The 18,362-nt window shown below is 48.4% G+C and overlaps 1 protein-coding gene across 1 annotated transcript; it reads left to right on the forward strand.

Annotated features, from left to right (window-relative positions):
- Window positions 1-9,103: 9,103 nt before the first annotated feature.
- Window positions 9,104-17,707, forward strand: LOC104156344 (serine/threonine-protein kinase SBK2-like). The gene is made up of 4 exons (XM_009695857.1): window positions 9,104-9,163; window positions 15,729-15,924; window positions 16,685-16,887; window positions 17,138-17,707. Exons 2-4 carry the CDS (start codon window positions 15,738-15,740, stop codon window positions 17,705-17,707), a joined length of 960 nt encoding a protein of 319 aa, XP_009694159.1. The 5' UTR covers window positions 9,104-9,163; window positions 15,729-15,737.
- Window positions 17,708-18,362: the final 655 nt, after the last annotated feature.

An 18,362-nucleotide genomic window follows, 5' to 3' on the forward strand; every position in this document is an offset into this window, starting at 1 on the left:
CAGCTCCTACAGGTTAGGATAGCACAAAGGTAAACCCAGACTCGCAGGGCTCAGGGTCTGCCTCAAGGCAGCCACAACTGTCCTGCCTCCTTTTTCTGTGGACGAGAATTATGGTAGCTGGGATGTTGAAGCTGAAATCCCTACTCCTGTCATGCATGTCCATCCAATAACGTCTCATCAGGTTAAGGAGATTTTTCTGCTTCTTTTGATTCTGTCTGCGTATTTGCACATCTGCCCCCTATTCGTTTTTGTCCCAGGTCCTCAGCCATCCATGTATCTAGGTATTGGCTTAGTGTCATCTCATACCAGAGATGGATCACTGGACCACAGTGACAAGGAAAGCTGAAGCTCAGACTTTGGAAGGTCCCCAGTTCAGAAGAACGAAGCCTTGAAGGTCTTAGGTGTAACAGATCACTTCTATGGAACTGAATTTCAAAGCAGCTAAATGCATCTATACAACTAATGCACTTTGCCTTAGTTTAATATCACTCCCTAGCATCACTTGGATCCAGTTTCCATGTATTATATTTTTCCAGACCAGTCTTGATTTCTTGCCCTCAATAGCATCTCTTCGCAGATGCAGCAACAGCCACACCGGCAGCCATACTTCTGGGAAAGAGACAAGATAATTCATCTTGAGAAGTGGATTTACCAACACAGCAGACTTCAAACGTTTCTCCCAGGAAGTTCAGGAAGCTTTAAAGCTCCTTTCTTTTATGTCTGTCTGGGAGATGGACAAACTGTATCTTGAGATGCAGTTGCTTCTTCCACTTTCCAGCAGAGGAGTGCCTTGTTTGGTGGGGAGATTTCCACTCCTGATGCCATATTTACAGTAGATTGGTCAGAGGAGACAGCTTAGTTTGAAGTAAGACCAGACAGATACTTTGAATGTTAATAAGTCACTAGGACTGCATGACGTTTGCCTGAAAGTCCTGAAGGAATTCAAACGTAGAACTGTGAACTGCTGGCCAAGCTGTATAACCTGTCATTAATGTCTCTGTGCCAGAGCGCTGGTGGATTGCCAGTGTAACACCCACACCCCCCCCCCCCCCTACAAAAAATGACCGGTGAGTCTGACTTCCACCCATGGTAAGAGAGTGGTGTCTATAACAAAGAGTAAGACCGATAACTATGTGAGTAACAGTCTGTTGAGAAAGAGTCGGTGTGGCTTCCGTAAAGGGAAATCCTGCATCATTGGCATGCTGGGTTCTGTGAGGGTCTCAGTAAGCACAGGGGAGGAGATCCAGGAGACATGATACATTTGGACTTCCCTAAAGCCATTGACAGGTTCCTCACCAGAACTTATCAAAGGAACTAAGTTTCTACAGGGTTGGAGGAAAGCTCTTTTTATGGAATGAAAGCTGAGTAAAGGACAAAAAGCAAAGGGTAGGGCGCATAGGACAGTTCTCAGGGTAGAGAAGAGTAAGCAGTGAGGATAAAATAGAACAGAATAGAATAGCCTCTTTCAGTTGGAAGGGACCTATGATCATCTAGTCCAACTGCCTGAACAATTCAGGGCTCATCAAGTTAAAGCATGTTATTAAGGGCATTGTCCAAATGCCTCTTAAACAATGACATGCATTGGCCACCTCTCTAGAAAGCCTGTTCCAGTGTTTGACCACCCTCTCGGTAAAGAAATGTTTCCTAACGTCCAGTCTAAACCTCCTCTGGTGCAGTTTTGAACCCCTCCCATGCATCCTATCAGTGGATCCCAGGGAGCTGTAGAGAGCAATGAGGTTCCCCTCAAAGGATAGCCCAGGGCTTGCTCCTGAGACTAGTTTTATTCAGCATCTTCATGGATGACCTGGAGAAGTGACTGAACTGTGAAATCTCCAAGATTGAGGATGATACTGACTTTCCTTAGGTGGTCAAATACTGTTCTGATGGCAAGGAACTTCAGAAGGATCCCACAAAACTAAGTGGTTGGGCAGAAAAGTGTCAGATGAGCTTCAACATAGATACATATAAGGTAATAGATTTCGGGAAAACAATCTAGGACATTCCTACATGACGCCGAACTCAGAGCTCAGATCTGCCGTTGCAGATCAGGAAGGAGATCCTGGACTTGTCATTTATTACTCTATAAATGGGCTTATGCAGCAGCAGCCAAAACAAATGTTGGGCATAATTGGCAAGAGCGTTTAGAGTTAGACAGACGGTGCCATTTTAGCACTATATAAAACATCCACGTATCCTGATCTTGAGCAGTGGGGACTGTTCTGGTTTCTATATTTCAAGAAAGACGTGGTGGAGATAGAGAAGGTACAGGAAAGGACAACTACAGCAATCAAAGGGATGGAATAGCCTCTTTATGAGGAACTACAGAAAAGGCTGCAGCTCTTCAGTTTGGAGACAGGAAGGCTGAGAAAAGTTACAAGTGAGGTTTATAAAATCTTGAAAGTGGTTGGATAAGGTGAATGCAGATCTGGCTTTCACCAAATTCTGCAATGTGAAGCTGAGGGCTTCTGTCAGTTATCAAAGAATTGTTTTCTAAAAGGCTGGCTCGCTGCTCACTTCTCTGATACCATCCGACAGACAGAGGACTTCACAGGTGGCCCTTTAAGAGAAAGGAGAAATAATCCAGGATACTACTGCCTAGGGCTGGCATCCACTCCTCCTCAGGAAACCCTCTGTCCTGTAAGGTCTCTGTTCTACTCGCAAGGCAAGCTCCCTCCCATCTTACCTCCTTGACCCGTCTGAAAGCCATCACCCTGGCAGGGAAAGACTGCAAAGGTGACAAACTAGCCCAGGACAGACAATCACTCACCCGCTATTTAAATAGCAGGTATGGGGCTGTTTTGAGAGAAGTGGTTGCAGAGTGAGGCCATGAAGCTTATTGCCTTGCTAGCTCTGCCCAAGGGAGGCTGCAGCATACTTGTGCCACCACAGCATTTCATTAGTGGAATGAATGAGAACAGCTGAACTGCATCAGAATAAAACACCGTTTAACGCTATATCCTGGCTGTGAGACCGTCCAGTGGCAAATTCCTTGTGGAAGATATAAGAGCAAGGAAGTATGTAGTAAATCCCCAAATATTGTCCTAGCCTCCAGCAGTCTGAGACAGATGTTGAATCTTTGTGTTTAATTGTGCTTTTTCTCTGCAGTGTCTCCATCCAGTTATTTTACGAAACCACATAAATGTTTATTACCCTTGCTTTCCTGAGGCAAGGTGTCCACAGCTGAAGGCGTGCTGTGTGAGGAAGCCTTGTGTTTGTTTTGGACCTGCCTTTAGTTCTTGTGTCTTGTCTTTTGAAGAGACAGTGAGCAGTAATTTATTTTTACCTTATTTATTCCCCTGAATGTTTTATTATACCTATTTATTGTAGCTATTATAGCTTCTCTCCTCTGTCATCTTTTCTTTAGAGAAGAGGGTAGTGTTGCAGGCAGCCAGGAGCCCATGTCACTGGATGTCTTTCAGAGAAAATCGGACAAGATCTTTTTCCAGGAATGACTTTGGCGGAAGCAGCCCTGGGGTGGGCACCAGGAAGCACAAACTGGCCTCAAAAGGGGCCTCCTGACACTGTGATGCTGTGATGACCCCGGCCAGCACCGGACCCCAGCTGACCTGTGTGCCCCAAACATGCACCCACGAGCGTTCCCAGCCCCCCAGCCCCCCAGCCCTGTCAGAAAGGAGGCACTCACTGCTGACACCACATGGGGGACATAACCCCCCTTCCAGTTTTGTGGACAGCCTCAGGAGTGACCTGGCAGTGCCTTGGCATTAGATGAGACACTGACACTGGGGACAATGTCCCAGCAGCAGTGGTCCCTAGGGGCTCATTGGTGGAAGATGCTTTGCAGGGCACTGCCTTGTGAAGGTGAAGCTGTAGAAATGAGGTGAGGCAGCACAGGAGGGATCAGGCTTTCTCAGGGAGTGGGAGCATCTTTTGCCTTCCAGCCCATTGCTAAAGGCCGACATGAAGCTCCTGAAAAACTGAGAGTTAGGCAGGAGCCATCATTTTGCCTTGACCCAAGAGCATTGATAGGCCCCGACCAGCCTCACCTGGGCATCCATGGGACCATGGGACCGGGAGCCCCATTTCAGCTCGGCCCTGGGCTTTTAGTCTCTGCCTAAGCTGTATTGTTTTCTGTCTCCACCTCTTTCATGGCTGTATCTGGCCATAGACACTTTGTCTGGACCCTGGCACATGGACTGACTTCCTGACTTGACCTCAGACCTACCTGGCAGTCACTGGACTATGTCTGGCACTGAATACCACAGCCAGGACTGACTCTGACCCGCAAATCAACTTCTCAGCTGGACCTTGGACCTACTTCATCACCACAAGCTCACCCGATGATCTGGACTCTCAGCTGAACCTGAGTCCATCCCTGGGCCTGCCCTGCTCTCACCTTGTGGGAAACTGTAGGACAAGCCTTGGCTGGAGAGCCCTTGCCCTGCTAGCCTTGTTATCTCTCTCATCTCCTGGCTCCCTGTCGCTTAGAAGCAGCTGCCCCCTCTCCCTGCCCTGACAGAAGGAAGCTTTCCCAGCAAAACCTGTTATCCCTGCCCACCACCCAAGTCTCACTCTTCCTCCACAAGTCCAGCCTTTTCTCCTGCAAAGCCCCAGAATCTGTCTCCAAGCTGTCCAGAGTCCCAGCCAACTCAGGCTCCTGCGATGGCACTGTCTCACCAGGCTAGGGTGGGTGCTGCAAGCTGAGCTGCCACCCGGATGGTCCCTAGCTCTACCTGTGGTGACAAATAAGTCATTGAGCTTCAGGGAGAAGGCTGATGTGCATCCCGGATACTGGATAGTGTATATTGTTTTAAGCCCTGGAGGACAGGCTGGGAGAGATCACAATGGAAATGGTTAAAAATACAGCTATTGTGAGTCCCTGTCCCTGTGCTGGAGCGGAAAGGCACAACCCCAGCATTGCTCTGAGGTATTGGGATACGGCGGTGCTCATGGATCCCAACGGATTAACACTCCCTTCTGCAACCAAGCACTGTGCACCCAACAGCAACGTGAAGGGTATAGGTTGAAGTGGGACTGGACAGAGTGTTTTGAAGCAGATATGGTGGTCAGTGGGTGACCAGAGGTTTCGGGTGTGAGGGACTTTGCTGAAGCTGGGGAGCGTGGTTGGGAAGCACCTCTGGGGAGCAAGGCCTGGGCTCAGCATGAGCGTGTTGTGTTGGCTGGCAGGCGAGGTGGGACATTGTACGGCACTGTCAGGAAGGCGGCCAGCAGATTCCTCAGTGATGGGGTAGCTCTGAATGACCTCAGAGCACAAATGGTCTGCGCAGCTGGTGGCCTCATCTGAGCACCCTGCCTGTGCCGAGGAGAGCTCAGGGCCCCAGCTCTCTGTCCAGGAGGCAGCCCCCTCCCGGTAGCACCCTGCAGATTGGCTTGCTTGCCTGCCTGCTGAGGGTGGAGGGGAGGAAAGTGTTGGCAGCTCACAGAATTGTTAATAGAAGAAGTAGGAAGGCAATGGGGAAAGTCAAAGAGCTATTCCCACCCCAGCATCAGGCACAAAGCTGGTTCTGAAAAGGGCTGAGCGAAATTGAGTGCTGGAAATGAAGGGATTGAGGCTGCTCTGAAAAGCTGCCATGAGTGATGTTCTGGGTAAATGCTTATGGTCAGTTTGAACATATATAGACAGAGTATTGCCATAGACTGCAATATTAAAAGAGCAGTGCCATTTTAGGCCCTGGTAAATGAGCTTGATGTTTGTATTTCCGCAGCTTTCTCTCACAAATAGCCCTGCTGATAAGCCTCCATACTAGCTAAGACTGTTCTCTTGGGTTCAAATGGCATGAAATCTTCCATCATCCTAGATGCTGTTGATGCCTCTGGTAGCACAGAATGGAAACTAAAGAACCATATGGGTTTTGGTAACTCTAAAACAGAAGTACAGATCTCCTCACCCAACTTAACCTCCTGTGGAAATCACCAGAGTCATTAGCCAGGGATATTGTGAAAAAGGGCTCACACTAAGGCCAAAACTTGAGAAACTGAGTGTCCTGCTAATGATGTGTTGGAACAGCCAGTCCTCTCAGTGGGTTTTCGGGTTCTTGCTGGAGCCTGGTGGCTTTCTCTTTGCAGTGTTCCAGTTGCAACCATACATCTGGCATCATCTGACTTTTAAGCCCTCACTAACAGGAATTCAACTTTGATCCTTTAGACTTGTGTACAGCATGTACTTCTAGAACTGCTGCTATTCTGATGGGAGTGAAATGGGCTGTTGTGTGTATGTCAAGGAAGAGGGATAAGAGAAGAGAAAGAAGGACTAAAGAGGTGTGCAAGAGTCCTTCTTGACTAAGTCCCTTCACTGCAGCTGCTTTAGTCCGACTGTTCCTCATGCAGTTGTCACTGCTATGACTTTGTGACGCTGACTGCGACTGCCATGTCTGGCTCCTGGGAATGTTCATGTTCTATTATTTTTCTGTGTGCTACCTATTCTGAGCCAGGCATGCAAGGGACACAATATTTACCATGCTAAAACATCAAGAATCCAGAGGACGAAAAGGATGCATTTTCATAAAGTATTTGTTAGATATCATAGGCCATCCCCAACACTTGTGTGTGTCGCAAAGCATAAACACGTATTTGAAAGGAGTCTTTGCAGTGGACAATATTAGGCAATCTGAACAGAAGTGCCATTAATTCCTTCCCGCTTCCATTTTTCCTCTTCTGTTCACCTCCAGTGGTTGCCTACAGAGTTTGCCTGAAGGATGTGTAGAGATTCACAACCAACCTTGACTTACTACAAGATTCTTTGTTGGTCTGCTTATGGCACTGAAGGCAAATTGTTCTGCATGGCTGGAGACTGTATATCCTCAAGTCCACAGCCTGGGACCAGCTTTCTGAAACACAAATGCGATCTTGGTTACATCATATTTCTCATATTTTACATGGTTACATCGTACACTGGCATATCACCCTGACAGTGTTGACTTTGAGCAATATCTTGGTTGCCAGCAGGACAAAATGTGTGCAGCATGGGTGAGATAGGTGTAGGTATTAAATTACAGAGGTCCTGAAATGCAGAGATGCTGACTTCATTAGTAGAAGAGCAGACCCTAGGACCTCCAACAGCTGCTCTGTACTCAGTCCTCAGGGAAGGGGGAGCAGGGAGTCTCACACACAGATGTGACACGCAGTATGTGACATCTTCCCTGTGTCGTGGGAATGCATGACAAGCCCTGCAGATGCTAGTGTCAGATGAACTGCAGGTAGGGGGCAAGCCCTAGGACGAATTGCTCCTTGTTGGTGCACTGCAGGTAAGGCTATGACAGAGGTCTCTTCTCTGAGCCAAACCACTCAGCAGGTCCCACTCTCAGTTGGAATGGAAAACATAGGGAATCTGTCTCTTCAAAAATTAGCTGGAAAATCAGGAAGACTACTGTATTTTATTCCTAGATCTGGTAGCAGGTTTGAGTTAGTGATTGCAGTGGAGGAGAGATGAACTGGGGAGTCAGGGAACCTGGGCTCCTTTCCCACCATTGCCTTGTAACTGTGGCTTCAAGCAAGTGCCCAGAGACTCTTCTCTGTTTGACTTCTGACTTGTGTCTCAAGTAGAGGCAACAGTCTCACCCGTTCTGTCCCCGAGAAGACTAGATAATACAGGGGTCGTGTTCCTGGGGAGCAGTGGTTACACTATACCATTTATCCCAGTGCTGAATTCTTGGATATTGGATAGGTTTCTCCTATACACTCACACTGCCTCCTGCTGTAACGTTCCTGCCTGTAGAGACTTTGCAAAATAAGGGCCTTTCCCAGTCACTGGAGCATCCTTCAAGAATAATTGTGAAGGGGCAACCTTGAATGTCACATCTGGTGACATTCTGCGAATGTCATCAGCACCACAACTTCACTCTCCACCTCTTATCCAGAAGCAGAGGGACAGCTGGGACCCTGATTGAGCTACTGCTCTTGCCCTCTGATTTGCACCATCTCTGAGCAGCAGCAGATCGGCTCTTCACAGGTCTGTGATGGCAGTCCAGTGCATCTCACCTTATTGCCCCTATGTGGGGCAGAGCACTGAGTGACAAGCCCTTGGTGTAATTACCCTCCCTTCAGAGAGCCGGCAAGAAGGTTCAGTGCTGTGCTGGAGACCCAGAGTACTTATGGTTACAGGGGCTGCTCTGCTCCTTTCTGTTGGACTGTCTTTCACCTCTGTCCTCTCTCAGCCTTCCTCATCACACTGATCCCACAGAGGGAGTGCAGAGGCCGTCAGGGCAGCTTAAGCCTTACAGGTCACCTGCAGGGCCCCAGCTGTAGGGAACAGGGAGGCCAGTGATGTGACACTCCTGTGTCACAACTGCACGCATCACTGCTTCAGTACACAAATTGGTCCATCTCCTTGAGAGAAAAACAACAGTGCTTCAGAGCCAGGATCTAGGACCTGCATGGCATCCATGTCCCCAGGAGCTGCTTTCCTCTCCACGCTCAAGTGGAAGAAAGAGGACTTTAGCACAGGAATATAGTCTGGGTGGAGGTACTGAGAATAGGTGAAATGCCTGCAAGTCATAGTAGTTACTATTAATGATTTCAGCTTCATCGTAATGCTCTGTAGTAGTGCTGTGTGTGAGGAGCTTGACCCATCTGGCTCCATGAAGGGACCTGGGACCAGTAATGGTTTGTGCCTGGTCTCTGATACTCACTGACACAGGCAATTGTGACTGACATGTCTTCAGCCCCTTTGGTAGCCAAGAGCAAGAGCTGGCAGCCCACGGTCCTTCCAAGCCCTGCCATCAGGGATGTGCTCTCACTTGGCACAGCCCCAGAGCAGGGACCATGCCGCAGCCGAGGAAGAGGCTTTACTCCCTCAGCTGTAATGAGAGCCCAAGCTGGAGGGAAGGGCTGAAAAGGGTGGGTCTGCCGAAGGATCCCTGGGGTTTATGATGGTATGGCTAGAGTAGAAACAACAACCCCACCCTGATCCCTGCAACACCTCCCTCTCCATAAAGAGGGCAGATGGATAGCCCCCTTCTTCTCCCCGTTCCCCCTCTTTTCTTCCCTCCCAGAGGTCACCTTCAGCAGGGAGGCAGTGTGCCCCCAGGACCAGGGACATGGGGAAGGGGCGGAGCGTCACGCTTCGCCCCGTAATGCCTGGCAGTCCCCTCCGGCTGCTCGGCGCAGGCTGAACCCAGCCCAGAGGCTGCAGCGGGGGAAGCGAGGCAGCCCACGGCCGGCCGTCAGTGCTGCGCTGCTGGAGAAGGTGAGAGGCTTAGTACGGACGGGGAAGGAGTGTGGGAAGAGAAATTATAGCTGTGGCAGGATGAAGGAGACTGGACAAGCATGTAAAAGGGCACCCACCCCTCACCAACTGGTTTTGGAGACTCTGGCGTAGCGTGCCGGCACAACGTGGAGTGCACCCATTTCCCACATCTGGTTGATGGTGAGCTCGTTAGGTGGCTGTGCCCCAAAATGTTGCTTTGTGTTCGCTTGTGTCCAGTGGGATGGTGCGGTGGTACTGGCTGGTTGGTTGGGAGGAGGGTGTGATGTGACTTGGTCCCAGCGAGATTACTGCCAATTTCTGTCTGAGGAGGCTGCTGTGCAGAGATTGTGGTATACTGCTTGCTGGGGAGAGGCTAACGGGGCTCTCTCTGGGGAGGCTGCTAGGTGTTTCTGCCCGAGCAGAGCAATATGCAATACGCAGTTCTGCTAAGGGGACAGTCAGGCGGCTTTCCACAGTGAGATTAAGCACTAGCCTGCTGACCAGTTTTAGAAAGAAGCTCATGGATCTATCAGCAATAAGGCCAGAAACAACCACTGCGATAATCTGTTCTGATTCCTTGCCTGTATTGTGTGGTTTGTACTACAGCGGACCTTTAAGGTAAAACAACCCCGCCATTCTTGAGTTAAAAGTTCCAGAGATGGAACGATATTCTTCCATAGTGTTTGATGAGATTTTTAGGGGCAAATATCCTTCTTCACAAAATCTGCACCGCAATTGAGGTCTGAAATTGCCTCATTTCAACTTCAACTATTGGTTTTATTATAATACTTTTACTTAATTGGGAGAGCCTTCTTTAGTGAAATTCTAGTACCCACAAAGGTACATACAGATGATAGAGGCGCTTCTTCAGTATCTATTTGATATGCTAAAAAAACTGCTCCCCTGGAAGTTTCCCCTATAATTGTCAGCCCTGTTGTCATTCTCATGGTTCTTCTCTGGTCCTTTTTCCATCAAACTATGGACACCAGCACTAGCTTGCTGAACCATCGTCTCACAATACCATTAAAAAGACAGAAAACATCCAATAGCTACTTCTGTTGACCCATCAGCTGGTCTCCAGAAGAGTTCAGAAAATTTATCCTAGAGAAACCAGGTTTGCACATTGGTATATTTTTAACATTCAAAAAAACGTAATAAAAAAGTAGATAAAGAAGAATGCAAAGCAGGGCAAATGGAAGGAATGCATTTCTGATAAAAATACAAAATCCGCTGGTGCACGATACTCTCAATTCTAGTGCAGAAGTCATTAGCAGGTGGCCAGCTCTTCAGAAATACAGCTTTCCTAACTCAGCTGATTTTCAGAGATTAAATTTCAGACTGTCTCAGGGCATCTGTGTGTAGGAACCTCTGCAGAAACTAGAGTTCACTGTAAGAGGTATATCGTCTCAGAACAGATCTCTTCTTTTGTTATAATCTGTCTTAATCTATGTAAAGCTGGATGGATATGTCTATTTTTTTGTTTACAGTGAAGCTTATTTTCTTAATTTAGCATCTGGAAAATGCTAGTTTCCCTCTCGCTGCTGATGTTTCCTGCATCTGACGGTTTTGGGGCATTCTCTGCAGCTGAGTGAATGCAAAAGTGGAATCTGCATCAGTAACCCTTGTACCATTATTTTCTTAGACTTGTATCTGTATCATTAAGATGTGTATCTGTTTCACTGTACATTATTTTTAGTGCAATTCTGTATCATCCTACATATTAAGACCTGCAAAGGAAGTGAGGCTATACCAGATCTACATTTCTAGGTTTAAACAGTGCCCACTTTATCTACAAAGCAGCATGAAGAACTTGGATTTGTCTGATTGATACGACATTTCGGGGTTTTTTTCTGTCACTCAATGCCAGACTAAACTACTGACTTCTTTAGTTGTTTCAAACACTTTTGTATGTGTGTATGTGCATGCACTAGTTTTATCAAGCAATGCATTATCTACCCAAACTCATTTTGTGTCATTTGCAAACATTTTCTGGATGATTTCAGTGCTTTTTTCTAGATCGTTGACAAAGGTAAAAGTATTATAACAGAGTCAGGATTTAACAAAATTAATTGTGTAGGGTGAGGACACCAATAATATACGATAATTTCCACTATGCTGGGCTTATTTTTAAATCCATTAAAAATGTGTGGCTTATTGATTTTGACCAATACCAGGGTGAATTTGTACAGACAGCTATCAGGAAACTATCAGTGAATGGGACGTTTCTGGCAGGTTCTGTGCGAACCAATACCAGGTTGAGAACTGCTCTGAACTCCCACCAAAGATTTAGAGGTTGATGGGAAACCCCCACAGGTAGGGTCCTTACACAGCCCCTAGACAGAAATGAAGGTGGTGGTTTGGTAACAACAGAGACACCAAGTGATCTGAACTACTTGATACACTAAGCCCATTTGAGCAAAATGTGCTTTATTAAAGGTGGTGCAAAAGTATGCTCACTGACAGGACAAGAGGCAATGTGCACAAATTAAAACACAAGGAATTCCATCTAAACACAAGAAAACACTTTTTTTTTTTTTTTTTCTTTTACTGTGAAGGGGGTCAAACAGTGTGGCAGGGTGCCCAGAGAGATTGTGGAGTCTCCATCTGTGGAGATATTAAAAACCTGACTGGACATCTTCCTAGATAACCTGCTTCAGTGGCTGCTGCTTGAGCAGGGGAATTGGATTAGATGATTCCAAGACGTCCCTTCGAGCCTAAACACCTCTGTGATTCTGTCGTCATGGCACCGTCTCTGTTATACAGAGATGACACTGTCTTTGGCTCTTAACACGTATGAAGTGCTTTTCTGGACCAAATATATAATCATTTTGGTTGACGAACCAGAATAACATTACCTAGACTAAAACACTCTACCTCCATAGGCTAACTCCTCCTCAGCTCCTCAGGAAGTTGGGAAACGTCTCCCAGTGGTGGAAAGGATGTGAATTTCTTGCTGCTGTAGTTAGAGGCTCTTTTGGGGAACTAGAGTTTCTCACATGTCAACAGCCTGGAAGCAGGACCTCTAACAGGGATGAAGCACAGGAAGGAAAGTGGAGGGAAAAACAGTTTTGAAAAGGACCCTGCTTGCTGCCTTCAATGCAGCACAGCCAAATGGTGAGTGCATCCTGGCCAGGGTCCTGGTGGCCTCCTCCCCAGTGCTCATCACTCTGCAAGGGACAAATGGCACTCTAGAAGGTAACAGGGGTAGGTGCAGAGCACTCAGGCACACTCCACTCAGTGATGACCCAAATTTGGCCCTCGCTTAACTTCCTAGCTAATGGCAGTGGTATCTCAGAGAAAGACGTGACAACTGTGGCTATTTCCTCAAGTAAGGACTGTGTCCTGTAATCAGTTTCCTCAAGGGCAGCAAGGGCCAAAACCTGTAAACTGTTCTGGAGTGACTGCAGCTGGGGCTTCCTTCATGTGGAGCCCTGATCAGACCCACAGGTTTGTCACTGTCCCTCAAGACACTCTACCCATATCCTCTGACTGAGCTATTTTTCCAAGCTGGCTGTTTCACTTTGATGCTCTACTCTGCACCCAGACAATCTGCCCTCCCATGACAGTGGGGCCATGCATGGAAGTAAAGATCCTTGCCACCTGTATTGCAGTTAACTTGAAATGTGGAGTGGAAGGACACAAGAGTTTTTTGATTTTATTTTTTTTTTTTTTTTAATTGCAAAAGCTTATGGACTGGAATATTTTGACTCCTAAAGCTGGAGTGAGAACCAAGAATATACAGAGAAGCATATCCTCCCATTCACAAAAGCAAGTTTTCACACAGTAAATAGGAGAGAAGTAATGAATCATAGAAAAAATAGAATAGATGAATCATATAATAAATAATTCAACACAAATAAAAATAGATTAATGAATAGCTATTTAAAAATTATGTCGTTATTGAATAATAAATTAAGTGGATGCAGCAAGAAGATTCTAACCTTTGAGTTAGATAGCACTAACAGGTGGCCAGCCTACAGGGAAGAAATTTTATGTAACTCAAGTTTGAAAAATTAAGTTATCTGAGAAGATTGTAAACCATTTGCTGACAAGAACTTGTATATGACCATGAATTTGAGATAGGAGAAACACTGTCTTAGAGAAGAGATCTTTTGATATTTTTTCACAAATATAAATCTAATGTGTTCTGCACAAGTAGACTTCTCTCTTGTTGTTCCACTCCCTATTTAGCATGGTTTAGCCTATCTAATATCAAGTGGAGGTCTATGCCTTTCAAAGGTCTATTACATGTTAAGTTTTTTCTCTATATTCCTAGCTAGGACTCTTTAAAAGTCTTTTTCAGCTATTAGTTTTGACACCTAAATGTGGCAACACCAGTTTGGAAACGTCAGTGGCAGAGTGGGTCCATTTGTGGGTTCTGTGTTGCCCTTGCTGCGTGGAATTTCACAAGCTGTGCCGGCCGGGCAGCAAACAGGACATCAAAGCAAAATCTCTCGAATACTTTCCAGACCGTCTTTCCCTGTGAGTTTCTCCCCAGCCTCCCATTCATCCCCTCCCATGCACACACTTGTTCATTGTTGAACTCCCTATGGACCGTACTAACTTTGCTGTTGACTCTTACACCAAGTCAAAGCCTTTGCAGAAAACTAGGGCCAATTACTTGATATTTCTGAATTGGATAAGATTTAGCAATGCAGTCTAGGAGAGAAGGGAAGGGAAAAGAAGGGGAGCTCTCCCACAAATAGTCCCAGACTCCTGTACAAATCCAGCCTTTTTGCAGTTTTTCTAGGTTTAAATAATTCTGTTGCTAAATTACTGGATTCTTAAGAATGACCAGATTTAGCAGCAGTGGAGGCTTGAAGTTGAAGGAACTGTAAAAGTCTCTGGTCACAAATTGAGCAATGTAAAAACTAAGGGAAAAGGCTTCATTCTTTTTACTCCCACTCATATCCCCAGCATGCCATCTTCCTTTTTAGCAACATGAGGTCCTCCTCCAAAGGGCATCATGTGACAGAATGTTTCACGGGAAGAGATCCTGAGTGTGTAGGTGCAGGTGTGAGCCACTGGTTTTACACCAGAGCTCTGTCTCACTGCACATTGTTTAAGATGCATCCAAGATGGCTGCAACCTTCAGGCTCTTGGGTTGCATCCTGGGCTGCGTTAGGCAAGGTTGAGGGAGGTGATCCTTCCTCTCTACTCAGCAGTAGTGAGACCACATCTGGAGTAGTGGGTCCAGTTCTGGGCTCCTCAGGAGAAGAGAGATGTGGACATACTGGAATGAATCCAGTCCGTGAAGATGATTAAGATACTGGAGCATCTCTTATATGAGGAGACACTAAGAGAGCTGGGACTTATTTAGCTTCAAGAGGAGAAGACTTGAGGAGATCATCTTATCAATGTGTATAAATACCTGTAAAAAAGACACAACCAGAGTTGTCTTAGTGATATTGAGTGACAGGACAAGAGGCAGTGGTCCTGAAACACAGAATTTCTACTTAAGCATAGGAAAAGATTTTTTTACCATAAAGGTGATTGAACACTGGAATAAGCTGCCCAGAGCAGTTGTGGAGTCTCCATCCTTGGAGATATTCAAAACTGGACTGGACATAGTTCTGAGTTCACAGGTAACCTTCCTCTGAGCAGGAAGTCGCATTAGGTGGTCTCCAGAGGTACCTTCTGACATCAACTATCCTGTGACTCTAGTTCTGTGACCTTGCTCCAAAGCCAGGAGGGGCTCTCAAGCCTGGAATGCCTGCATTCAGAGCACAGGGAGGTAGTCAGGGAGAGAGTGCTGACACAGGCGCCTTAAAATGCTGCCTTGTAGCTGGCAGAGGGGACGAGGGGACTGAAAAAGCATTTCTCTGAAGTGGGTCTGAAGCAGCCGGCTGTAACTCAAAATGCTGTTGATGTCTGAGCTTCCTTCCTACCTAAGTTTCTTGACTGCACAGATGAGTGACTTTGGGTCAGACATGTCAGCAGTCGTGTTAGGTACTGAGCTCCCTTTGGCTTGCTCGGAGGACACTGCCTCTGACTGGCAATCCTTTTTCTGTCATGGGCTAGCAAGTCTCTCTGCTGCTACCTCAGGGATTTTCTTCACTAAGTGGTAGGGGTGGGTTTCTGAGCAGAGAGACAGGGTCTTGCTGCAGTAGGATAAGGACAGCAAGAGGACTGGGTCATGCATGATAATCTGGAACTCTGCTAATGTTTTGTTTGTTGCGTAACACCTTGGAAATTCGAATAAGAGGTGGCCTGGCAGGCCAAGCTGTAGTACAGCTGACACAGAGAGGTGGTGACCCAGGTCTTTGAAATGAGTGGTCCCAGAGACTACAATTAGAGAGAGTCAAGCTTCTGTCTGGAGGCCAGAGAGGATTAGAGGGCTGAAGGATGTTCCCTTCAATACAGGGACCTTTTGTATCATGAGAGGCTTTGCGCAGAGGTGTACTGTATAAAAGCACAAGCTGAACTCTAGCACAGCTGCGAGAGTGCTCAGGCTCTAAGTGGCAGAAGCATCGCCTGCCATGGTGGGGTTTGCGTGGTGTGTCCGATCTGGTTTTCTCTGTGCATGTTGTCATGTTCCTGACTTGGGCTGTGGTTCTTTCTGCAGCACTCAGCAATGGCCGAGAGCTCAGCTGCGGCGGCGGCAACGTCAGGAACAGCGGCACCAACCGTGCTAGATGAGCTCCTGGAGATCACAGCTCAGAGCCTGGTGCGCACTGAGGTGGCCGAGCACTATGAGGTTATTCGGGAGCTGGGCAGGGGCAAGTATGGCCACGTGATGCTAGTGACCCACAGGCAGAGAGGTAAGGAACTGACTGCACCCCATGATCTACTGTGCCTTGCCTCCTCTCCACTTGCCAGGGTGGGCTGGTGGCTCCTTGGGGCCAGGGCCCAGGCATGGTGGGGGGTCCGCAGGGAGATCTGCAGGACAGGGACCTCCCCAGCCAGAGACCATTCCATAGCACCCAGTCAGGGAGCAGATGATGCCAGGGGGCAGCCCAGAATATCAGGCAAGGTTATAGTGATGAGGCAGATCCAAGGTCCAGCCAGGAAGTCAATCCACAAGTCAGGATCGATAGGGTTCATGGCCAGGCACTGGTATGGATGTGATATAGCTGAAAATCAGCATTCTCACCACACAGCTCAGGCAGTGAGTGAAGCCCCAAGCTTCAGCTTAAATGGTGCCCTAAGGCCCATGGACAGAGGGTGTGAGTGGACGTCCTAGGTGGGGTTGACCAAGGCCATTAAGGCCTATGAGTGCCCACAGGGCCCTGGCACTACTCTTCACCAGTAGTTCCAGCTCAGATTGGCGGACCCAAATAGCCTGAATTTCCCTTGCTCTGCCCAGTGCTCCTGTGCATGCACTGACTGGCTCAAAACTCACACCAGTGGCAGTGCCTGCTCCCAGACCTGCTGTCCACAGGATATATTCACTCAAGGCTTTGGGCCAGAGATCTCCCTGTGGATGTGAGTGCATGGACCCACGGTTGCTCAGTGCCTTGTCTGTTGAGCCTTGGTGTCGGTGACTTTCAGAGGAGTCTAACCAACTCTCCCCATCCCCAGGGACTCCCATGGCTCTCAAACTGCTACCCAAAGCCAGTACCAAGCTGCACACCTTCCTGTATGAGTATTGCGTGGCGCTCTCCCTTGCCACCCACCCTGCCATCATTGGCATGTTTGGAATTGCCATTGAATCCAGTCAGTACTATGGCTTCCTCTACGAGCCAGCACTGCACAAAGACCTCATCTCTATCATCAAACCCCGGGTGAGTGCTGCTACAAGGCCCTGGGGACTGGGACTGTAACATTTGGCCCCTGTGCTGGGTTGGAGGGAGGGAGATAAAAGCAATGGGCTATGGGTCTCTCTGAGGTCTACAGCACTGAAGCAGCTTCAGGCTTGCAAGACCAGAAACGCAAAGGTCTTCCTCAGTGCAGAGCATTCAGGTGACAGCCCAGCTGGCAGGGCGTCCAAGGTGCCCCATGTGTGCCATACCACCTTTCTCTCTCCCTGTGTAGGACGGGATCCCTGAGCCAGCCGCTAAGCAGTGTGCCAAGCAGCTCGTGAGCGCGCTGGAGTTCATCCACAGCCGAGGGCTCGTGTACCGTGACGTCAAGCCTGAGAATGTGTTGCTTTTTGATCCCGAGTGTCGACGCATCAAGCTGACTGACTTTGGGCTTACGCGGCCTAAGGGTACCAAGCTCAAGCTGGTGGCTGGGGTAATCCCCTACACTGCCCCTGAGCTGAGCAACACCACTGATGCCCAGGGTGTGCCTATTGACACCAGTTTGGATGCTTGGGCCTTTGGCGTGTTGCTTTTCTGCCTGCTGACTGGCTACTTCCCCTGGGAGCAGAGCCTGCCAAACGACCCTTTCTTTGAGGACTTCATGCTATGGCAGGAGACGGGCCTGGAGGAGGACTTGCCCCGCCACTGGAAACGCCTGACGGCGGAGGCCGCCCTGATGCTGCGGAGCCTGCTGGCCCTAGATCCCGCCAAGCGTGGCCCTGTCAGCGGAGCTCTGCGCTATGTCGATTGCCCTTGGCGGCTGGAGGACGGGTCCAGCGAGAAGGCTGCGGTGAAGCCCTAGAGCCCGCTCCCCACAGGGGGAGGGAAGGCAGGTGTCACCCTGCAAGGGGCTTTGGGGTCTGGGGCACCACGGTGGTGTGAGAGGCCATGGTGACCCAGAGACCAACTTCTCTGCAGCACTGTCCCTGCCTCCATGGAGCCAGGCTCCTTCCCCAGCTGATGGTCCTCACCCCATGGCTCATTGCTGCCCAGTGCCACCTCCTTGTACTTCCTTGGAGCTTGAAAACATCTTTCTCTTGGAAACAACTGTCTGCCTGTGAAGCACCCACTCGCTTCCTTGCCACAGGTACTCCAGGGCATTTTCTAGGGGCTGCAGCACCTGCCTTGTCTTGAAATAGAGCAAAATATGTACTTTTGTGGTTTTGTATGTGGCTCTTTTTCCCTCATAATAAAATGCCTGTGGGGGTCTGCTTGATGTGGGAGAGCAGGGACAGGACAGAGCCTGTGGCCATCTCAGGAGGACACCCTGCACGAGAAAGGGGCCACCCCTGGATGCTGCCTGGATCCCCACCAGGACCCGTGAAAGGTGGCTTCAGGCTGGTGGGGTGGAGGTGCTGGGGAGCCCCCAGCATGTGGCTGCAGAGGGTAGCTGGGGACTGATGATGGGCATTGCGAAGGTGGTGAGAGCCATGGAGGTAGGGTGTTGGAGAAAGCCA

The sequence above is a fragment of the Cariama cristata genome, unplaced genomic scaffold (assembly GCF_000690535.1).
Source record: "Cariama cristata isolate BGI_N322 unplaced genomic scaffold, ASM69053v1 scaffold43182, whole genome shotgun sequence".
Lineage (NCBI taxonomy): Eukaryota > Metazoa > Chordata > Aves > Cariamiformes > Cariamidae > Cariama > Cariama cristata.